Source organism: Diospyros lotus, chromosome 10 (genome assembly GCF_014633365.1).
Source record: "Diospyros lotus cultivar Yz01 chromosome 10, ASM1463336v1, whole genome shotgun sequence".
In the NCBI taxonomy this organism is placed as follows: Eukaryota; Viridiplantae; Streptophyta; class Magnoliopsida; order Ericales; family Ebenaceae; genus Diospyros; species Diospyros lotus.
The window spans coordinates 26,508,600-26,526,138 of NC_068347.1; the positions used below are offsets into that span (position 1 = coordinate 26,508,600).

The 17,539-nt window shown below is 41.5% G+C and overlaps 1 protein-coding gene across 1 annotated transcript; it reads right to left on the reverse strand.

Moving 5' to 3' along the window:
- Positions 1-249: 249 nt before the first annotated feature.
- On the reverse strand, positions 250-4,817 carry LOC127811999 (serine/threonine-protein kinase BRI1-like 1). Its single transcript, XM_052352235.1, has one exon. It carries the CDS (start codon positions 4,296-4,298, stop codon positions 666-668), a length of 3,633 nt encoding a protein of 1,210 aa, XP_052208195.1. The 5' UTR covers positions 4,299-4,817; the 3' UTR covers positions 250-665.
- Between the last annotated feature and the right edge of the window lie 12,722 nt (positions 4,818-17,539).

Here is a 17,539-nt window from a genome sequence, read left to right on the forward strand (position 1 = left end):
AGTATGATCATTAGAACTAAAACGATCAGTTATGTGTCTCTGGTTATCGAAAAATCTGTAAAACAATCAAGCTCTCTGGATCAGAGTTCATGACGGTCAATTCGCTGATCATATTCTTGAATCAACCATATAGGATTTTGTGCGCACTATATGTCAGTGATGATCCCAATCAAATTGGTGTAAAGGGGCCTAGTGTTTCTAATTTTGATTATCAAACGAGTTCAGGGTTAGTGCCAAGAAGACTACAACTTCACAATACTAGAGCTGCTGTGATTTCTCAATTACCACATCTCTACTAAAAATAGCAATGAACAATTGTAACAAACAAACAGCAAGATAGAGCAAAACTGTGACAGGAAACAGAAGCGAATGGGAAAGGAACGAAGTCTCCAAGATTTTTACCAACAGACAATCTGACCAAGAAATAATCGAGGTGAAGTAGCTCCAGCTTCAGCCTTCAGCAACTGAGAAGATCCCAGTCTATTGTTTGCTTTGCCCTTTTCCATAGCTTCTATCTCCTTCAGTGTTCTATTATTTACAGTAAGTAAAAAAGCATGGAGAGTAAACCCCATCCCAAAAATGAGGTTCAATTCTCTGCAGAAGCAGTAGTAGGCAAGTTGGCGATAGAAAATCATTTCAATCCAATTAGACTCAGGTGTTGCCAACTACGGTTCCTTCTCTTGTGGCTCCTCAATTACGGTATTTTTCAGTGAGATGTCATCGAGGATATCACTCTCCGAATCTGTCTGAAGATCTTTAAACATCGAAATCACCTGAATCATGGTTGGCCTACGTAAAGGCCTATCTTCCAGGCACTCAAAAGCAATTTTTAAACACTGGTATAGCTCAGCTCCAGCAGAATCATGTGAAATCAGTTCAGGGTCCAGTATATCATGGCTTCGCTTCTCTTTCTGAAGCTGCTTTGCCCATCCAACCAGATTGTTGTCATCACCAAACTCTGATGGATCTATCGGTTTCTTTCCCGACAGAAGTTCCAGCAGTATGACACCATAACTATATACATCCCCCTTTGTGGTACACCTAAAACTCTGGTAGTACTCCGGAGGAACATAACCTGGGGTCCCTGCAAGTGTGCTCACACTGAGATGCGTGTCAAGTGCATTAACCAATCTTGCCATGCCAAAATCAGACACCCTGGCTTCAAAGTTTTCATCCAGCAGGACATTGCTGGACTTCATATCCCGGTGGATAATGTGAGGGATGCAGCTGTGGTGAAGAAATGCCAGTCCTCTTGCCGAGCCAATGGCAATCTTCTTTCTCGCTACCCAGTCAAGCTTAGAGCCCTCTCCTTTGGCCCTGTCCTGAAGAACAGACTCCAAACTTCCCCATTTCATGTACTCATACACAAGAAGCCTTTCTTCTCCAACTTTGCAGTAACCCAACAAAGGAACCAGGTTTCGGTGTTTGATCTTCCCTATGGTCTCCATTTCCGCCATAAACTCCCTGTCTCCCTGACCTGTTATGCGAATAAGCTTCTTAATTGCAACAGCAGAGCCATCTCTCAGCTGGGCCTTGTAGACCTCACCAAACCCTCCAGAGCCAATTAAGCTGTCAGCACTGAAACCATTGGTAGCCTCAAGCAAATGCGCAAAAGTCAGCTTCCGCAGAGGCTTCTCAAATGTGGCCACATTGATGCTGAGGGGCTCGGGAACATCAGATAGTTTCCAGATGCTGGCACCAGAAGTTGGGAGGCTTTCTATGTACTTCTCTCGCTTCTGTTCTTTCCGCTGAATTTCCTTTATCCTGTAAAGGGCAAGCATGAGCACAAGAATACAGAGAAGACATACCCCAATGCCAATGACCATCTCTGCAGTCATGGCCTTCTTATTCCTGTGATGATGAGAGCTTGGCGAATGGCGCCCATTTCCAGAGCCACAAGGGGGCAAGGGAACCCCACAAAGACCTGAATTGTTCTCATATCTGGAGGGTGGGAAAGTAGTCAGCTGACCACCGGATGGAATGATCCCTGAGAGATTGTTGTTCGACAAATCAAGGTCACTGAGAAATGATAGACTGCCTAAAGACCCTGGAATGTATCCCTGGATGTTATTATGAGAGAGATCAAGAACACCAATAGCCCTTAAACCTCCTAAGCTGAATGGGATGTTTCCAGTAATATTGTTGTGTCCCAAATTCAAGACCTGGAGAAAAGCAATTGATCCTAAGCTCCCCGGGATAGTTCCTGACAAGGAATTGTAGGAGAGGTCAAGGTAGATCATGCTGCCGTTGCTTGTAAATGTGTACACTGCCGCACCAGAGTAGATTCTAGTCGTTGGACAAGAGTGCACCATGGGAAGCCTTTCCAACCTTTCTGGCCGAATGCCCTCGAATTCAACTAGTCCTCCAGCACCTCTGCAAGCTGTCCCACCTTCATTCCTCACAAATGCAAACTGCTTCCCAGAGACAATTCCGGGAGAAATCAAGCCGGCATTGTTGGCAAGCTCCATTGGAACCGGACCAGTCAGGGCATTGCTATTCAAATCAAGCCAGATTAGGCTCCTGCAGTTACCAAGTTCCCTCGGGATCTCTCCACTGAGTGAATTATTACCTAGTTGGAGGATAGCTAGCTTCACAAGATTTCCAATTCCTGAAGGTATACCCCCAGTCAGACGGTTGCTGGCTAGTGACACCCAAATCAAGTTTGCACAGTTACCAATGGACAGTGGTAGATTTCCAGTAATAAGATTGTTGTTCAGAATCAGCGTCTCAAGATTCCCGCCATTAATGCAGATGTCTTCCGGGATTTCCCCTGTGAGGTTGTTAGCCCACATAACCAAGTCTGAAAGATTTGGCAGAGTCCAAACTTCCAAGGGGATTTGACCAACAAGGTCGTTGAAACTAAGATCAATTGCCCTCAGGTTCTTGCAGTTTCCAAGCTCTGATGGTACTGACCCTGCGAGGTAATTGTTGGCCAAAAAAAGCTTCTCCAGGACGGGAGACGATGATGCTGAGGAACAGAACTCAGAAGGTATACTCCCTGTTAAAGCATTGGAACTGAGGTCCAGCACTTGAAGCTGAGTCCTATTAATCAAGGACGGTGGCAGAGGGCCAGTTATATTGTTGAAGGGAACATAGAGGTACTTGAGGCTTGGCATGGATCTTACTACAGTACTTAGGAAATTTCCTGAAAGCTGATTGTTGCCAAGATTGAGAGTCAACAATGAAGAGCAGGCCGCGAAAGTGGAAGGAAGCCCACCAGTTAGCTTGTTTCCAGACAGATCAAGCACCTGAAGAGTCCCACAAGCCTGCCCCAATTCTTGGGGAATTTCTCCTGATAACCGATTCCTGGACAAATAAAGATGCCTCAGGCTCTTCAAACTCCCTAGCAGCTCCCCTGGAATCTCAAATGTCAGCTTATTGTAGCTAACATCGAGAGTTTCAAGAACCTGGCAATTTGTCAAGCCATCTGGAAAACCTGTCCCAGATAGACTGTTGAAAGAAAGACTTAGCAGAGTCAGATTATGGCAATTATTGAACTGAAGACTAAAGAAGTTTCCAGTGAAGTTGTTGTGGGAGAGATCGAGGACTCTGAGAGACTCCAACTCCACCATAAAACCGGCCGGAATATCTCCAGAAAGGTGGTTGTTAGAGAGGTCCAGTGTCCACAGATTCTTGCAAGAAGACGGAGTATATGAATCCAATTTTCCTGACAGCTTGTTGTCTGAGAAGTTGAGCAGATTGAGGCTCTGGCAATTGGAAAGGGAGTAGCTCAACATTGCAGAATCAGAAATCTGGTTCCGGGAGAGGTCTAGCTGAGAAAGAAAAGGTCCAAACTTGAGAGCACCTCCAGGAATGGAATTCCTGGAGAGGTTGAGAGAAGCAAGGCTAGCACAAGAGTGCAGCAAAGCCTGAGCATAGAGCGGCTCTGAAAAGTTGTTGGAGGACAAGTCCAGGGTCTCAAGGCGGCAAGACGGCGGCGGCGCCACCGAAAGGTTGCCTGAGAAGTGGTTGCCACTGAGATACAGGCGGGTGAGGCTTGGCAAGGCTATGAGGGTGTCTAATTGAAGGCCGCCAATTAGGCCGGCGTTGGTGAGGTCAACCACCGTGACGCCGCCTTGATCCGAGCAGGAAAGGCCGCGCCAAGAGCAGGGGCTGGCGGCGGAAGAAACCCAGTTGGCCAGAACGCCGTTGGGATCAGCGGCTATGGATTCCTTGAAGGCCATTAATCCCAAAACCTCACTGTTCTGCGAAGACAGCTTCCTTGCTTGTGATGATCCACAGAAACAGCAAAAAACCAGAACCAACTTGACCACAAGCTTCCAGTGTCCTCTCATCATGGCGCAGAAAACCAATCCCTACAAGGAAAAATCTTTTCAGTTCTCAGCCTTTCCCGCTCCCTCTACATTCATCCGGCTTCCATCTGGAAAACGAACCGTTCAATCAAGCAAGACAACAAAAAGTTGGGAGACAAGCAACAGCAGGGACAGATCCTCAGTGGTTTTTGCGGGTCTGGATACGAGGTTCAGAGCTGTCGGGCGTCACAAGAACCGGGTGAGAGTATTTATTTAATTTATTTACAGTGTGACAATAAAACGGTCAGAGGGCATAGCAGGAGCTTCAGAGAGAGAGAGAGAGAGAGAGGCAGTACAGTAGAGATGGTTGATGGAGTAAAGAGAGAAAAGAAGAAAAGAAAGGTATAGAACAGAATTAGATTGACAAGTTGAAGGAAAGATGAGTGAGAAACATTGAAGTTGCTGAAGAGAAAGAATGGAGATGGAGGAGTCTTAAGTCTAAATCTAAAAATGGAGTCATTGTCACAAATGGGAGGGGGAAGGATTTGATTCTCTCTCTCTCTCTCTCTCTCTCTCTCTCTCCCCACCCTAAAAACCATCGCTTTCTACTCACGGCCACAGGGAATCATCATTCATCATCTTCCTTCTTCTCCTCCTCCTCCTCCTTGAGGAGACATATTATTTTTTGAATGCCAAAATGTATGTATATGTATGAATAATATATAAAATATATTAATTAATGATGATATTGACATGAGATGTAATTCTAGTCTCTAGTCTTTTAGTCTTTAGTTATTGAGTGCACGGGAGGCAACTACCTCGGTCCTCACATTAGTTTTTCACAATAACGTGCTCTTTGTTATATTATTGATGGGATGTGGTCCTAAACAACACAAAATCAACAACAATAATATATTGAATTAGAATATAGAAAGGCAACCATTTTGAAAATGAATATTATTGGATACTTAAGAGTCAATCCCAAGCCAAGACAACAGAATGGCATCCAAGTGTACTGTGTGGATCACATCATTCTTCATTGTGTATGTATGGCCTGGCCTCCTCCTCCTCCTCCTCCTCCTCCTCGGGCCAGCCATTATATAAGTGAATTTTCAATTAAGGAAAGGAAAAGATCAAAAGCCCAGCAGCCTTAAATTCTTTTGACGATGGGGGTGAGGCCAAAATCGTAATCCAACCTGGAAATTACAGCAAAATATCTATTTTATTATTTATTATTGTTGCTGCTCTCTCTTTCACCAATTCACCTTTAACAAAAAAAGAAAAAAATACAAAGAAGAACATTTTGATTTTAAGAGTATTTGCAGAATGAGATTATGATATCTCTCACTGTACGTAATTGTAAGCTAAGTGCAGCGCCTACAATTAGGTGTTTACTTTTGTCATTGGTTTAATTTGATTATTATTATTATTATTATGATATATTAATTTAAATGTATAATTGATTGATTGATTGATTATACCTAGGAAGTATAGACAACGGTGGCCTAGATCAGAGAGCACCACTACACACTCCACCGTCTCAAAATTCAAAATGTTCCGGCACGGGGCGCCGGACTTTTGGGGGGCGGAGGAGGAGGGGGCTCTGCAGCTTCAGCTTCGCGTGCCCGTATGTAATAAAATTTATTGGACCTTTTTACCCTCCATGTGTGTGTGTGTCTGTGTGCGTGTGTCTATATATATATATATATATAAAAGTGGGTCACTGTTATTAATATTATTATTTTTGTCAATATTTGTGAGTGAGTTGGGGTTGGGGTTGGGGTTGGGGGTTCAATTTGTCAGCAAGGAAGCAAGCAAGCAAGCACTGGTACTTACTACACACCCACGAGCGCATCCTATTCCTTTCCTTTCCTTTCCTTCTCCCTTAGATTCGCATTTTTGGCAACAAATAAACAAGCACCCAAACAAAAAAGAAAACCAAAATCTTGTCCTTTTCTCGCTTCTCTCCTGTGCTTCGTCAAAAGCCTACCAAAAAAATATTTATGACCCACCACCACCACCACCACCACCACCGGTCCACCACCACCACCACCACCTTCAACATTATTTCAAATCAATCCCTTTTTTATCTTTGCTGTTCAGTCCCCACAACCCCCCCCTTTTTTTTATAATATCGATTCAAAAAAGAGCTATTTTCACTTAAACTTATATATCATATAAACAGGATGAAAAAACTATCTTTATCGATAATACAGAAAAGGCTTTGACGTATTGCTTATATTTTTGGACTTATATAGAGAGTATATCATGATGGTTAATAAAGAACCCCACCCCGCCGGATTCCACGCAAAGAAAGGAGGGTTGATTTTGGACCCCCCCCCCCCCCCTGTTTTCTTTATTGCTTGCTTGCTTTCTTTCTTCTTCAATGGGAAATAAACTCCAAGCAATTGCAACTGCAATTGCATGGCAAAAGCTCTCTCACACACGAACACTCTGTATGGGCCCACCCCCCCCCCCCCCCCCCCCCTTTTTGACCCGCGACTAATACACTCCCTTCATTAAAGTATTATTAAATTAATATATTGTAATAATAACAATTAACTTATTTTCCCAGTAACTTCTTCTTCTAATAATATCTTCCCCCCCCCTCTCTCTCGTGAGCCCTTGGTGAAATTGAAATCACCCTTTCATATCCTCTCCTCTTTACTTTTAAAATATAAACATATAATTGAATTTGGGAGGCAGGGTTTGAGGGTTTAGTATTTTTTGCCTATTTATTGTACAGGGTGGGTTGGTTGGTTGGTTGGTTGGTTGGGGATTGGTTGGCTTGAAATAGACGTTTTGAATGTTTCTTTAATTTCTTCTTCTAAGTTGTAACACAGCCACTCTATTTTTCTTGCACCATACTCCATGGAAATTGAGGGCAAATTTGACATAACTTTCACCCCCCTCCCCCTTTTAGGAAATTATATTTACTTTTGCTTTTGCAAAAATACTTTAGGTTTTATTGTTTGTTTTCGTTTTTTAAATTTTTATTTTCTTCTTTCTCTTTTTATCAGCGGACCAATCCTTTATAACCTACAAAAGAACAAAAGAAAAAGAGTGCACATTTGACCATATAATGGAAAGTCGAAAAAGTATTGCTTTTTTTTTTTTTTTGATAAAATGTTTGTATAGTTTTTAGCTAAAATAAAAGAAATATTTTTACTATCAATAGAAGTTGATTTTATTTTATTTTATTTTTAGTGAGAGAGAAGTAGAAATAAAAGTTTGTATATGAAATAAATCGAAATATTTTCAAACAAAATTACACTCACATTTTAAATTATAGATATCACATAGTTAAACAAAATTCTCTCCACTAATCACATTAAGAGTCCGTTTGATTGCACACATTTATCATGAAAAATATATAATTATTATACATTTTCTATGGAAAACAATCAAGCACTCTTAACTTTTCTATGAAAAAATATGTATGGTACAAGTATTTAAATCTTATTTCCATAAAATTCATTTTTCAAGGGGTGGGGTAATTTTTGTTTTCTAAACAATATTACCTAGAATTAAATTCTAGGTAATGCAATCAAACACACCTTAATATTTTTATCAATCAAAACTTTTATGTTGCTCACGTCAGACAACATAAGATTTGTCCGATATAGACAAATTCAAAAAAAAGAAAGGGGCATGAGCTCCATGAGAGATGTGACCCGTACACAACATGTTATACTATGTTTTTTGATGTGGATAATAGATCATCCTCACATTTTTGTCATTACCAATTAAAAATATTTTTCGAACAATTCATATAAAACAATTAGTTGCCAAACAAAAAAGTAAAGAGTATAAAAACAAGTGAAACTTATTAAACAACAATGTTCAATGATTTAAAATCAGTTTATATATATATAATATAAAAATAAAAAAGGAAATGATATTTGTTAATAAATGTTTTAAGTTTGTTGGTTAAGCCCTACCAACTCATATCCAACTTTGAAATCCTTTTTTCTCTGCTTTTGACATTTCTAGCCGACCAAATCATAAACATAAGCAATATCAAAAGCCCACAATCACTCGAGGGGTGAAGTTACCAGGGTGCCCCTAGCTTTTGAGGTTTAGCCCCCTGTTAAGGACAAAAATTTCAAAATTTTGGCATGATTAAAGAGGGCCACCATGTTTAATGAGCCCTCTGGATACACCAAGATTTGGTTTGGTTTAGAGAAGAGGAAATCTGACCGACTTGGGTCTCTGTTAAATCATTGAGAGTAATAGGAAACATTTGGACCCTCAAAAGGGGGAAGCTTTCCTGTTTCCTGTTGCTTTTACTTGGTGGGTCAATCCATCCTACTCTTTTGCATCTATCTATCTATCCATCTGTCTAAAAACATAATAACATGAATTGAATCTATATCACATGATTTCTTTTATATTAATTATTATGCAAAGTATCATCAATGACAGATTGGTGGCTTTTGGGGGTATTTTGACACCATGTTTATGATTACAAAGCTGTTTTCCTGATTTGGAGACTGTAGATAGCTTTTTTATTTTGTTATTAATAAAAATCTAACAAACATTAAATAAATAAGTAAATATATCAGCATAATAGTTTTAAGAGTAACCGTTTTGTCCTTGTCACGAGAGAGTATAATGGCTTCATTGCTTACAATTAGGAACCAATCTTCTTCTAAATAGTATTTGTTAAAATGTGCAAGATAAGATTGTATCAAAATAGGTTTTAAAATATTTTTCGGATCAAGATATGAAATGATCAAAATAAAATTGAAAAACATTTCAAAATTTCTAACAAACTGTTTATTAAAATTTTTGAAATGTACTAAAAGACATGTGTCATTTTTTTTTATTTATAAAGACTAAAATAAATTTATTTGGAGAAGAGAGAGGGATAAATTTATTTGAAAAAACTCAGATAAAAAGTCATGTGACTTTTTTTCTAAAGGGTCGTCAGATAAATTTAATAAATATAATGAAAAATATTTTTTTTAAATATTTTTTATATCTTACTTTTTTCGATCTATATCTTAATTAACAAACACAATCTCACAAGAATTGATTCTATTTAGAAAAATTCTATTTACAACCATATATTTTACTCTCCACAGTCATATTTTACTAAAATTTAATATCACTAAAATAAAGTAGGGGAAAAACTCATTTTTGTCTTTCATTTGTAGCCACAGATTTGTTCTTCTCCATGCATCATCGCCAGCGGCCGCCAACTTGCTTCCTTAACAATGGCCATAAAGGTTGTTGGTCATCAAGGAAGAAGAAGGGGAGGAGATTGATGGCCATGGTGACAATGAACGACGATGACTCATGACGACGAGCAAAAAACTAAGAAGGGTCGACCAAAACGAACATGAACAATAGACCATGGCAGTAGCTGTGACATACATAAAGAAAATGATGACGACATAGCGGTTGCCAATGGCCATCGCATGGAACACATCCCAATCTAATGCCATGAACGCATCCAAATCCCAAGGTTCGAACGCTTGAATGTGTCCCCAAAACCTAGGTTCGGATGCCGTGAAGGCGTTCCTAAACCCCAGGGTTTTGAGATGCGTAATTCACTAACCTACACGTATATATATGTGTGTGTGTGTGTGCGCGCGCGCGCGCGCACTAACTTACGCATATAATTTTCACTCATATAGAATATAATTTATAACTTACCAAAATATAATATATATATGTGTGTGTATGTGTAAGTTAGGAATCGGGGACACCTTCATGGCGTCTGAATCCTAGGGTTCAAGGGAACGCGTCCAAATCCTAAGATTCAGATGTGTTCATGGTGTCAAAATTGGGACGTGTTCAACGTAGTGGCCGTCAACAGCCACTATGGTGGCTATTGTCGTCGTCGTCGTCTTCTCCATGTATGTCACAACCACTGCCATGGTCGACAGTTTGTGTTATGTTTTGGTCAACACCTTTAAATCTTCTGTTGATCGTCGTGCGTTGTTCATTGTCGCAATTGTCGCCGATCTCCTCTCTTCCTTCTTCCTTGATGACCGACAGCCTTTGTGGCCATTGTTAAAGAAGTAAGCTAGTGGCTAGAGCCACCGATAATGATGAACGGAGAAGAACATATTTGTGACTACAAATGAAAGGGCAAAAATAAGTCTTTTCTCTACTTTATTTTAGTAATATTAAATTTTAAGAAAATGTAACTATGAAGAACAAAACACATTGTTGCAAATAGAATTGACCTTTTAGTTATAGATTTTTGCCTTGTAAATTGTGAGGCATTGGCATTGGGGTGTCCAACAAAGTCAAGAAGGATGGAAGAGGGTTTTTCCTTTGTTTTAATACAATGGTCTTTTCCAATATATTTGATTATAATTGACCAAAATAATTTACAAGACTTCGATGGAGATTACATACATGACAGCCATGCTTAAACGAGAAGGAAATGAATAGAAAAATGGCAGTATTGTATTGAATAACATATATCTGGCTTTAGATTGACACAGTTTATACTGCTAATATATATAATCAAAGGGCTTGCTTGGATTGGATTGGATTGGATTGGAGGCGGCAGTTGGGTTGCTTTCCACACTTCAAATCAAAATTAGTTTAATTAATTTTAAATTACAAAACCAACAGGCCCACGTACACCAATCAACCTTGTAATTTTAATTTCATTGGTGGGTTAGATACCCTGAATTGGGGGAATTAAACTAAACCCATTCCCTACTTACTTGAACGACCACGGATCATGTACCCTTCCCAACTGTTCTGCATGCGCTTCCTAATTTGTTTATAATCTTAGTTTATATTAAAACTTAAAACATACTTTTATATAAAATAGTGTGACAAAAATATATATATTTTTATAACTAAAGTTATACCAACTGTGACTTTAATAAGAAGTAACTGAGACTTACCAGAGAAATTCATACTCGAGCGCTACCACCACCTACCTACTAATGGACTCTAATAATAATTCTAATTATTATAACATGACAAAAATATAACAAGTCTAGAATTTATATAACTCACACCATTTAATTTAATAGAATTAAAACTTTTGACTGTTGTATAAATAATATTTATAAAGTGAACTTTATCCCAAACCAATCATCCTACGAGGCTCTAAAACCTTCTTTAAGAGCTGAATTAAAGAGCGAAAACAAAGATATACTTAAAATAAACACTTTAATGGTTTTTTTGGTTTCTCTTTAAAAAATGAATCTCACCCAACTCATACCCCACCTATGACTAAGAGACTAGAAACTTGTGATACCAAGTTGACACTTCAGTAAATATCAACATGGTTTAACTTAACTACTTCACCCATTAACTTCACTTGAACATTAAACATGGCAAACAGTCACGACAAGTCCCATGCAAGAAATTAAACACTAGACTTTTTGACTTCTGATTCCTATTCGAGCTTGACTACTGCTAAATTGTCACCACGGAGACACACCACCTTTCCCCATGAGATTAAATAACTTTACAAAAGATTCATGCGGCCGACCTCACCCATAAAGCTTGTGATGATCGTATATTGCCTAGAAATTTACAAAACACTGTTTCACATGACCTGCCTACATCGTCCCAAACCCTAGAAGTATAGATGGACATGGGCAAGTTCTGTGAGTAGACCTGAAGAGTCCAACCCTGCCTAACTTGGTCGTATGCATCACTAACTAAAACTCCGTTTTGTATGCATTTATGGCCTGATCATCCTAATGGCAAGCTTAAAGCATTACCTTCTTGTGGTGTGGATTGATATTCAAGCTTCATGTTTTCTGGACTTTTTTACGTCTCCATTTTGGACACTTTGGCCTCTCCCACTTATGGATGATCAAGAACAAGAATTCAGCTTGCATCATCAGGCATTACGAGTGGTTCAAAACACAACCGTTTCCTCTGTTTACAGTAAAAAGAGGAACACAACCTTGTAGGTTGTCATGGTACTACAGGAAAACAGGCATCCAAATACAGCAGGAAAGGTTACATACACACAGTTTGGACCGTACTAACCTTTTGGGCTGCGGACCTACAGTTTGATACCGAGCTCGGCCCCCTAACTAGAGCTCAGCCCAAGAAGCTCGGATAGCCTTTCCATATAAGCCAAGATCCTTGCGCCAATAACATCAACTCCGAGCAACTTGCACGCTGATCCTTATCAGTCCGTAATCTTCATCGAATCCGATATCCTCGAAGATGATTCCTATCACTATCGTATATCTCGGCTCTCTGTCCTCCCATGATGGCCGACGACACACAAGACACATTCATCTTTATATAAATCGGCCTGATCACAAGTCGAGGTATGTTCTTTCCAACCCTTACTCATATTCTATTACTTTGACTCCTCATTGAATTTGAATTGAGCATCAGAGTGTTTGTAGGTGCCAACCACCCCCGTCGGATCGCAACATTCCTCTGTCACTGCAGCTAATCTTGCCAACATGTTGGGTCGGAAGGAACATTTGGCGCCCACCGTAAGGCTCAATAAAACTTACCTACCCAACACATCGAATCCCTAATCTCTTCTGCAACTATCCATGGTCAGAACCAAAAGCCATAAAAACATGGCCTTAAACTAGGAGATTTTGAACACCACCGTCAACTATCAGGCAGAGAATCCAGCAACCATGGAGGCCTTCCTCCAAACCATCTGACAGCTTTAAGATCAAGTTGTTGAGTTAACTCGTAACCAGCAGCACAATGAGCAGGTTGTCAACGACGTAGAAGTCAGCGTCATCGACAGCTTCAAGCCACTCACACCCTCGTTCCTCCACCGTCGGCATCCTTGTACACTCCGAGTCACCCATTCTCAAAGTTCATCATGCCCATCCCCTTGTCAGAAGGATTCTGCTTTCTTGGCACATTAGAGCTATATGACCGAACCCCAAGAGCACCTAACAATGTCCAACTCTTCGGTGCTGTTAAGTGGGAAAACTGATCTGATCATGTGCCGAGCTTTTCCTAGCACTTTGAAGAAGTTTGCCTTATTGTGGTTCTCCACTTTGGAGCCAGGCTCCATCCATGACTTCTCCGAGCTTGCCACACGCTTCCTCGCCCACTTCTCTACCAACTGAACTTATCATAAAACCTTAGCCATCTTGATTAACCTAAAGTAGGGAGAGAACGAGCTGCTCCGAGCCTTCATGCACTGATATAACCAGGAGGCCATTCAAATCAGAGATCTCAATCTTGCTATCTCACTGCATGCCATCATGACCGGGCTCTTAGCTGACTCTTTGGCTCGGAAGCCTCCCACCTACCTTGATGAACTTTGAGTGCGAGCAGCTGGCTATATAAATGTGGAAGAAGTGTCGGCTGCCAGACGCAGTAGCTCCCAACCACGAGTCCAGCCACAGTCGAACCAACGGTCAGGCCCATCCACCGAGTATCACTGCCACTCGAAGAGAGAGCCCGGACGCAGGAAAGAAAACAAGGACTGAGCCAAGGGGCGAAGAGAGCCGCCCTGGTTGTGCTATGATGCTTATACCTTGCTGACGACAAGGAGAGATCGAATCTTCCAAGAAATATACAATTCGCAGATAATTCCATGTCCTGAGGTTAGAGCTCGGCCTAACCTCAGCCCTAACGTGGACACCAGCAAGCGCTGTGATTACCATCATATGTTCGGCCACATGACAGAAGAATGCACTACCCTCAAAGACCAGATCAAGAAGCTAGTCAGAGAAAGCCACCTCCATCGATATGTTTATAAAAGGCAGAGTCGGAGCAGAGAGCCACGTGATGACCGGCGCTCGAGAAGAAGCCATAGCCCACAAAGAAGACCCAAAGCCGAAAGAGGTCAGGAAGCCAGGATAAGATCTTTTTCACCGATGAGGACTATGTAGGGATCGACTAGAATTTGGACGATCCCATGGTGATATCCGTAGTTGCGACTAACTTCATCATCAAAAAGGTCCTAGTAGACCAAGGGAACTTAGCCGACTTGCTATACTTGTCAACTTTGAAGAAACTAGGAATTCCCGAAGTGGAGTTGAAGCTATTCAATGAAAACATAGTCAGCTTCTCAAGGTAGCAGGTGAATGTAAAGGGATACATAGAGTTGTTGACGACGTTCGGGTCAGTACCATTACTTAACACGATCAATGTCAGGTACTTGGTGGTTGATTACCAGACGCCTTACAATGCCCTACTGGGCTGCCTGTCCCTTAATTCTTTGGGCATAGTCATTTCCACTCCGCATTTGGCGATGAAATTTCTGGTCTTGTCCACTAAGGTTAGAGTGGTCCACGCTAACCAAAAGGAGGCCCAATAATGCAACAATGACAACTTGAGGGTTTAATGCTCCCTGCTTGGAGGGGGAAACCACAACAACCAGATCGCTGCCCCCAGTAGCTGAGCCATAGATCATAGTGTGAACATGGCAGAGTTAGACCCGTGGTTTGAATTCCCGACTAACCGACCACAAGCCACAAAAGAGCTACTTCCCTTGAGCTTGGGGGCCCGTCCGGAGCAGAACACTAGAGTTAGCGCCACACTTCCCCATGACCTCCAAGAATAGTTGACCATGTTGCTACTGCGAAATGCTAACCTTTTCGATTGGACACCCGCAAACATGTCGAGCCTTGACCTGTCCTTCATTTGCCATAAGTTGGCCTTAGATTCCAACTTGAGGTTGGTTGCGAAAAGGAAAAGAAAGTTAGGTTAGGAAAGGTTGCAGGCAGTAGCTGAAGAGGCGTCAAAGCTCTTCCAAGTTGGGTTTATAAGGGAAGAACATTATACTACCTGGCTGTCAAATATGGTTGATAGTAAAGAAGTCATCGGGAAAATTGAGGATGTGTGTGGACTTCATCGACTTGAACAAAGCATGTCTAAAGGATTCCTACCCCTTACCAAATATCGATTGGCTTGTGGATGGAGCCTCGGGATATCGATATCTCAGCTTTGTGGACACTTACTTGGGGTATAATAAAATCCAGATGTACTCGGATGACAAAGAAAATAAAGCTTCATCACCGAGTGTCATGACCCAAGAATCTATAGAGGGCAATATAGTAATAGGTTAATAATAGTTGTTAGAAGATATTTTAGATATTTTAGCAAGTGGTTAGAAGCACATGGGAGCATATGCTAGGCTGTTAGAAGGCAAATAGGCCTATAAAAGGTTGCTGTAATGGTTTGTTTCCTTATCCAGAATTAATGAATTGAATACTATTTTCTCTCTAATATTCCACTCTTTCTCTCTCGTTCTTCTTCCTCTTTCTTCTATTCTTCTATTTCTCCCTCTCTTTCTCTTAATATCTCTCCCTCCTTCTATTGATTTCCCCCCTCCATCAATCTGATTTTCTTCCCCATTTCCCCTTTTAACCTATCACGAACCTTAGGTTCGTGACAATTGGTATCAGAGCAGTCAATCCTTGGCTGTAGGTTTGATTTCAGTGGACGAGACCGATGAAATAAATTTCAGTGATTGAGCTCCAGATCGAGGAGGCCTCAAGGCGACTACTGTGAGGTGAGCGATTGTTGGTGATTGAGGCAGCTGGGCTTGAGACTATCCAAGTGGTCCAGTGAATCCAACGGAATCGGAAGTCCTAAAGCTGGTTGATCGCGATTGGTGAGGGAGTCCGTCAAATGCGTTCTCGAAAACTCGGGCCTGTCGTTTGCGCATCGTCTGGCGAATTCAAGTAGCAGTGTCGGTGGGGAGTCAAGTTGCCTAAGGCGAGGACAAGACTCACTTCAGAGGTGACTTTGAAGGACGGTAGCGGAGCCGACATTGGCCATCCAGGCAAGCTTAGGGAGCGACAGTAGCGGTGCAGGTTGGTCGGACAACTGGAGTGAGTGACTAGAGGGTGATGCGAACGGCCAGGAGGTCGCGATTTGGACGTGGGAGTGTTGCGATGCAATGGGTTGGACTCGGGGGTGTCTCGATACAGCGAGTGTTGCGATTTGGACTCGGGAATGGGTGTAGCTATTGAACTAACAGTGAGTTCTGGTGATTTTGGAATCAGAGGCGATTGCAAGTGGGCTGGGAGCCTTGGACGGTGATTGAGTTGAGAAGAACTGCCATTAATTTCTAGGGCGACTAGGCTAATTTGATCCGACAGTGCCTTCAGTGAGCAAGGAAGGCTGTCAATTAAGAATCAGCTGCAAGTGGAGAAGCCGAGCAAAGTAATTTTGGCTGGGAATTGAAGACGACACAAGCCAAGAGAGTGTCGACGGTGATACTGGTTCTTGGTGGCTCTGAAGGTGGCGGAATAGGTCTTGGATCTCGGCTAAGAATCCTAGCAATTTCAGTAACTAATTCCAGCAAGCTCGTAGCAGCTGGGAGTGTAGTTTTGAAGGCATTCCTAAGCCGATGAACCTCAGCCATTGAGTGACAGAAGCGTGACAGAGCAGCGGAAGTGTGGTGAACCTTGTTGAAGAATCGAGAAGTGGATTTTCCGTGTTTGAGATTTAAGTCGGAAGGAAACAAGGTTGTTCGGAAATTAACAGCAAGCAGTCCAGGCTGTCTAGGGTGCATTCACATCGATTATTGGCTGTGATCTCTATTCAGAATTTGAAGGAGACTCCTAGAGCAGTTCAGTGATTCTCAATTGCTGCGATTTCGATTATAATTTTCGGCTGACAGTTAAGACGGTTTAGAAGACTCTTGAAGGCCGATCAAGTCACTGGGTGATTGGGTGAGGCAATTATAGAAGGAAATCAGGATGGAAGGAGCTGTTGTTTCTTGGCCTATTGCTTTTCCAGCCAGTGAGATTTCAGCCAGGAGAAGTAGTGCACGAAGGAGTCCAATGGAATCTCAATTGCAGCAGAAGAATTCTTCCTTTTCAGTTGGAATGGAGCATCAATGGCAGCCAAAGAAGGCTGCATTTTCAGTGGGGTGTCCTACTCATGAAGCTAGGGAAGGCAGTGCATACATGAAGCAGAATGCTTCATTTTCAGTAGAAATGGAGCATCAATGGCAGCCAAAAAAGGCTGCATTTTCAGTTGGCAGCAACAAGGAACAGAAGAAGGGGATCAGCCAATTGGATAAAGGAACCAACAGTGGGTTTGATAAAGAGTGCAAGGAATTTGGTCGTATGTTCCGTGAGAAGTTGCAGGAGTTTGCGATGATACTAATTAAGAAGTATCATTACAACTTTCCAATAAAATATTTTGATGATTATCACGGAAGTTTTAACAAGGAGGACTTCCTTGGAGTAGAGCAGCCGAAGGAGGAGACAAGAGTACGAACGACCGATTCATTGTCTACTAGAGACTTTGGGCAGAAAAAGAAGCATTGTGACGGCGACAACAGTGACCAGAAAGATGGCTGCAATATTGAGAGTAAATTTGGTGGTGAAAAGCATAATCTCAAG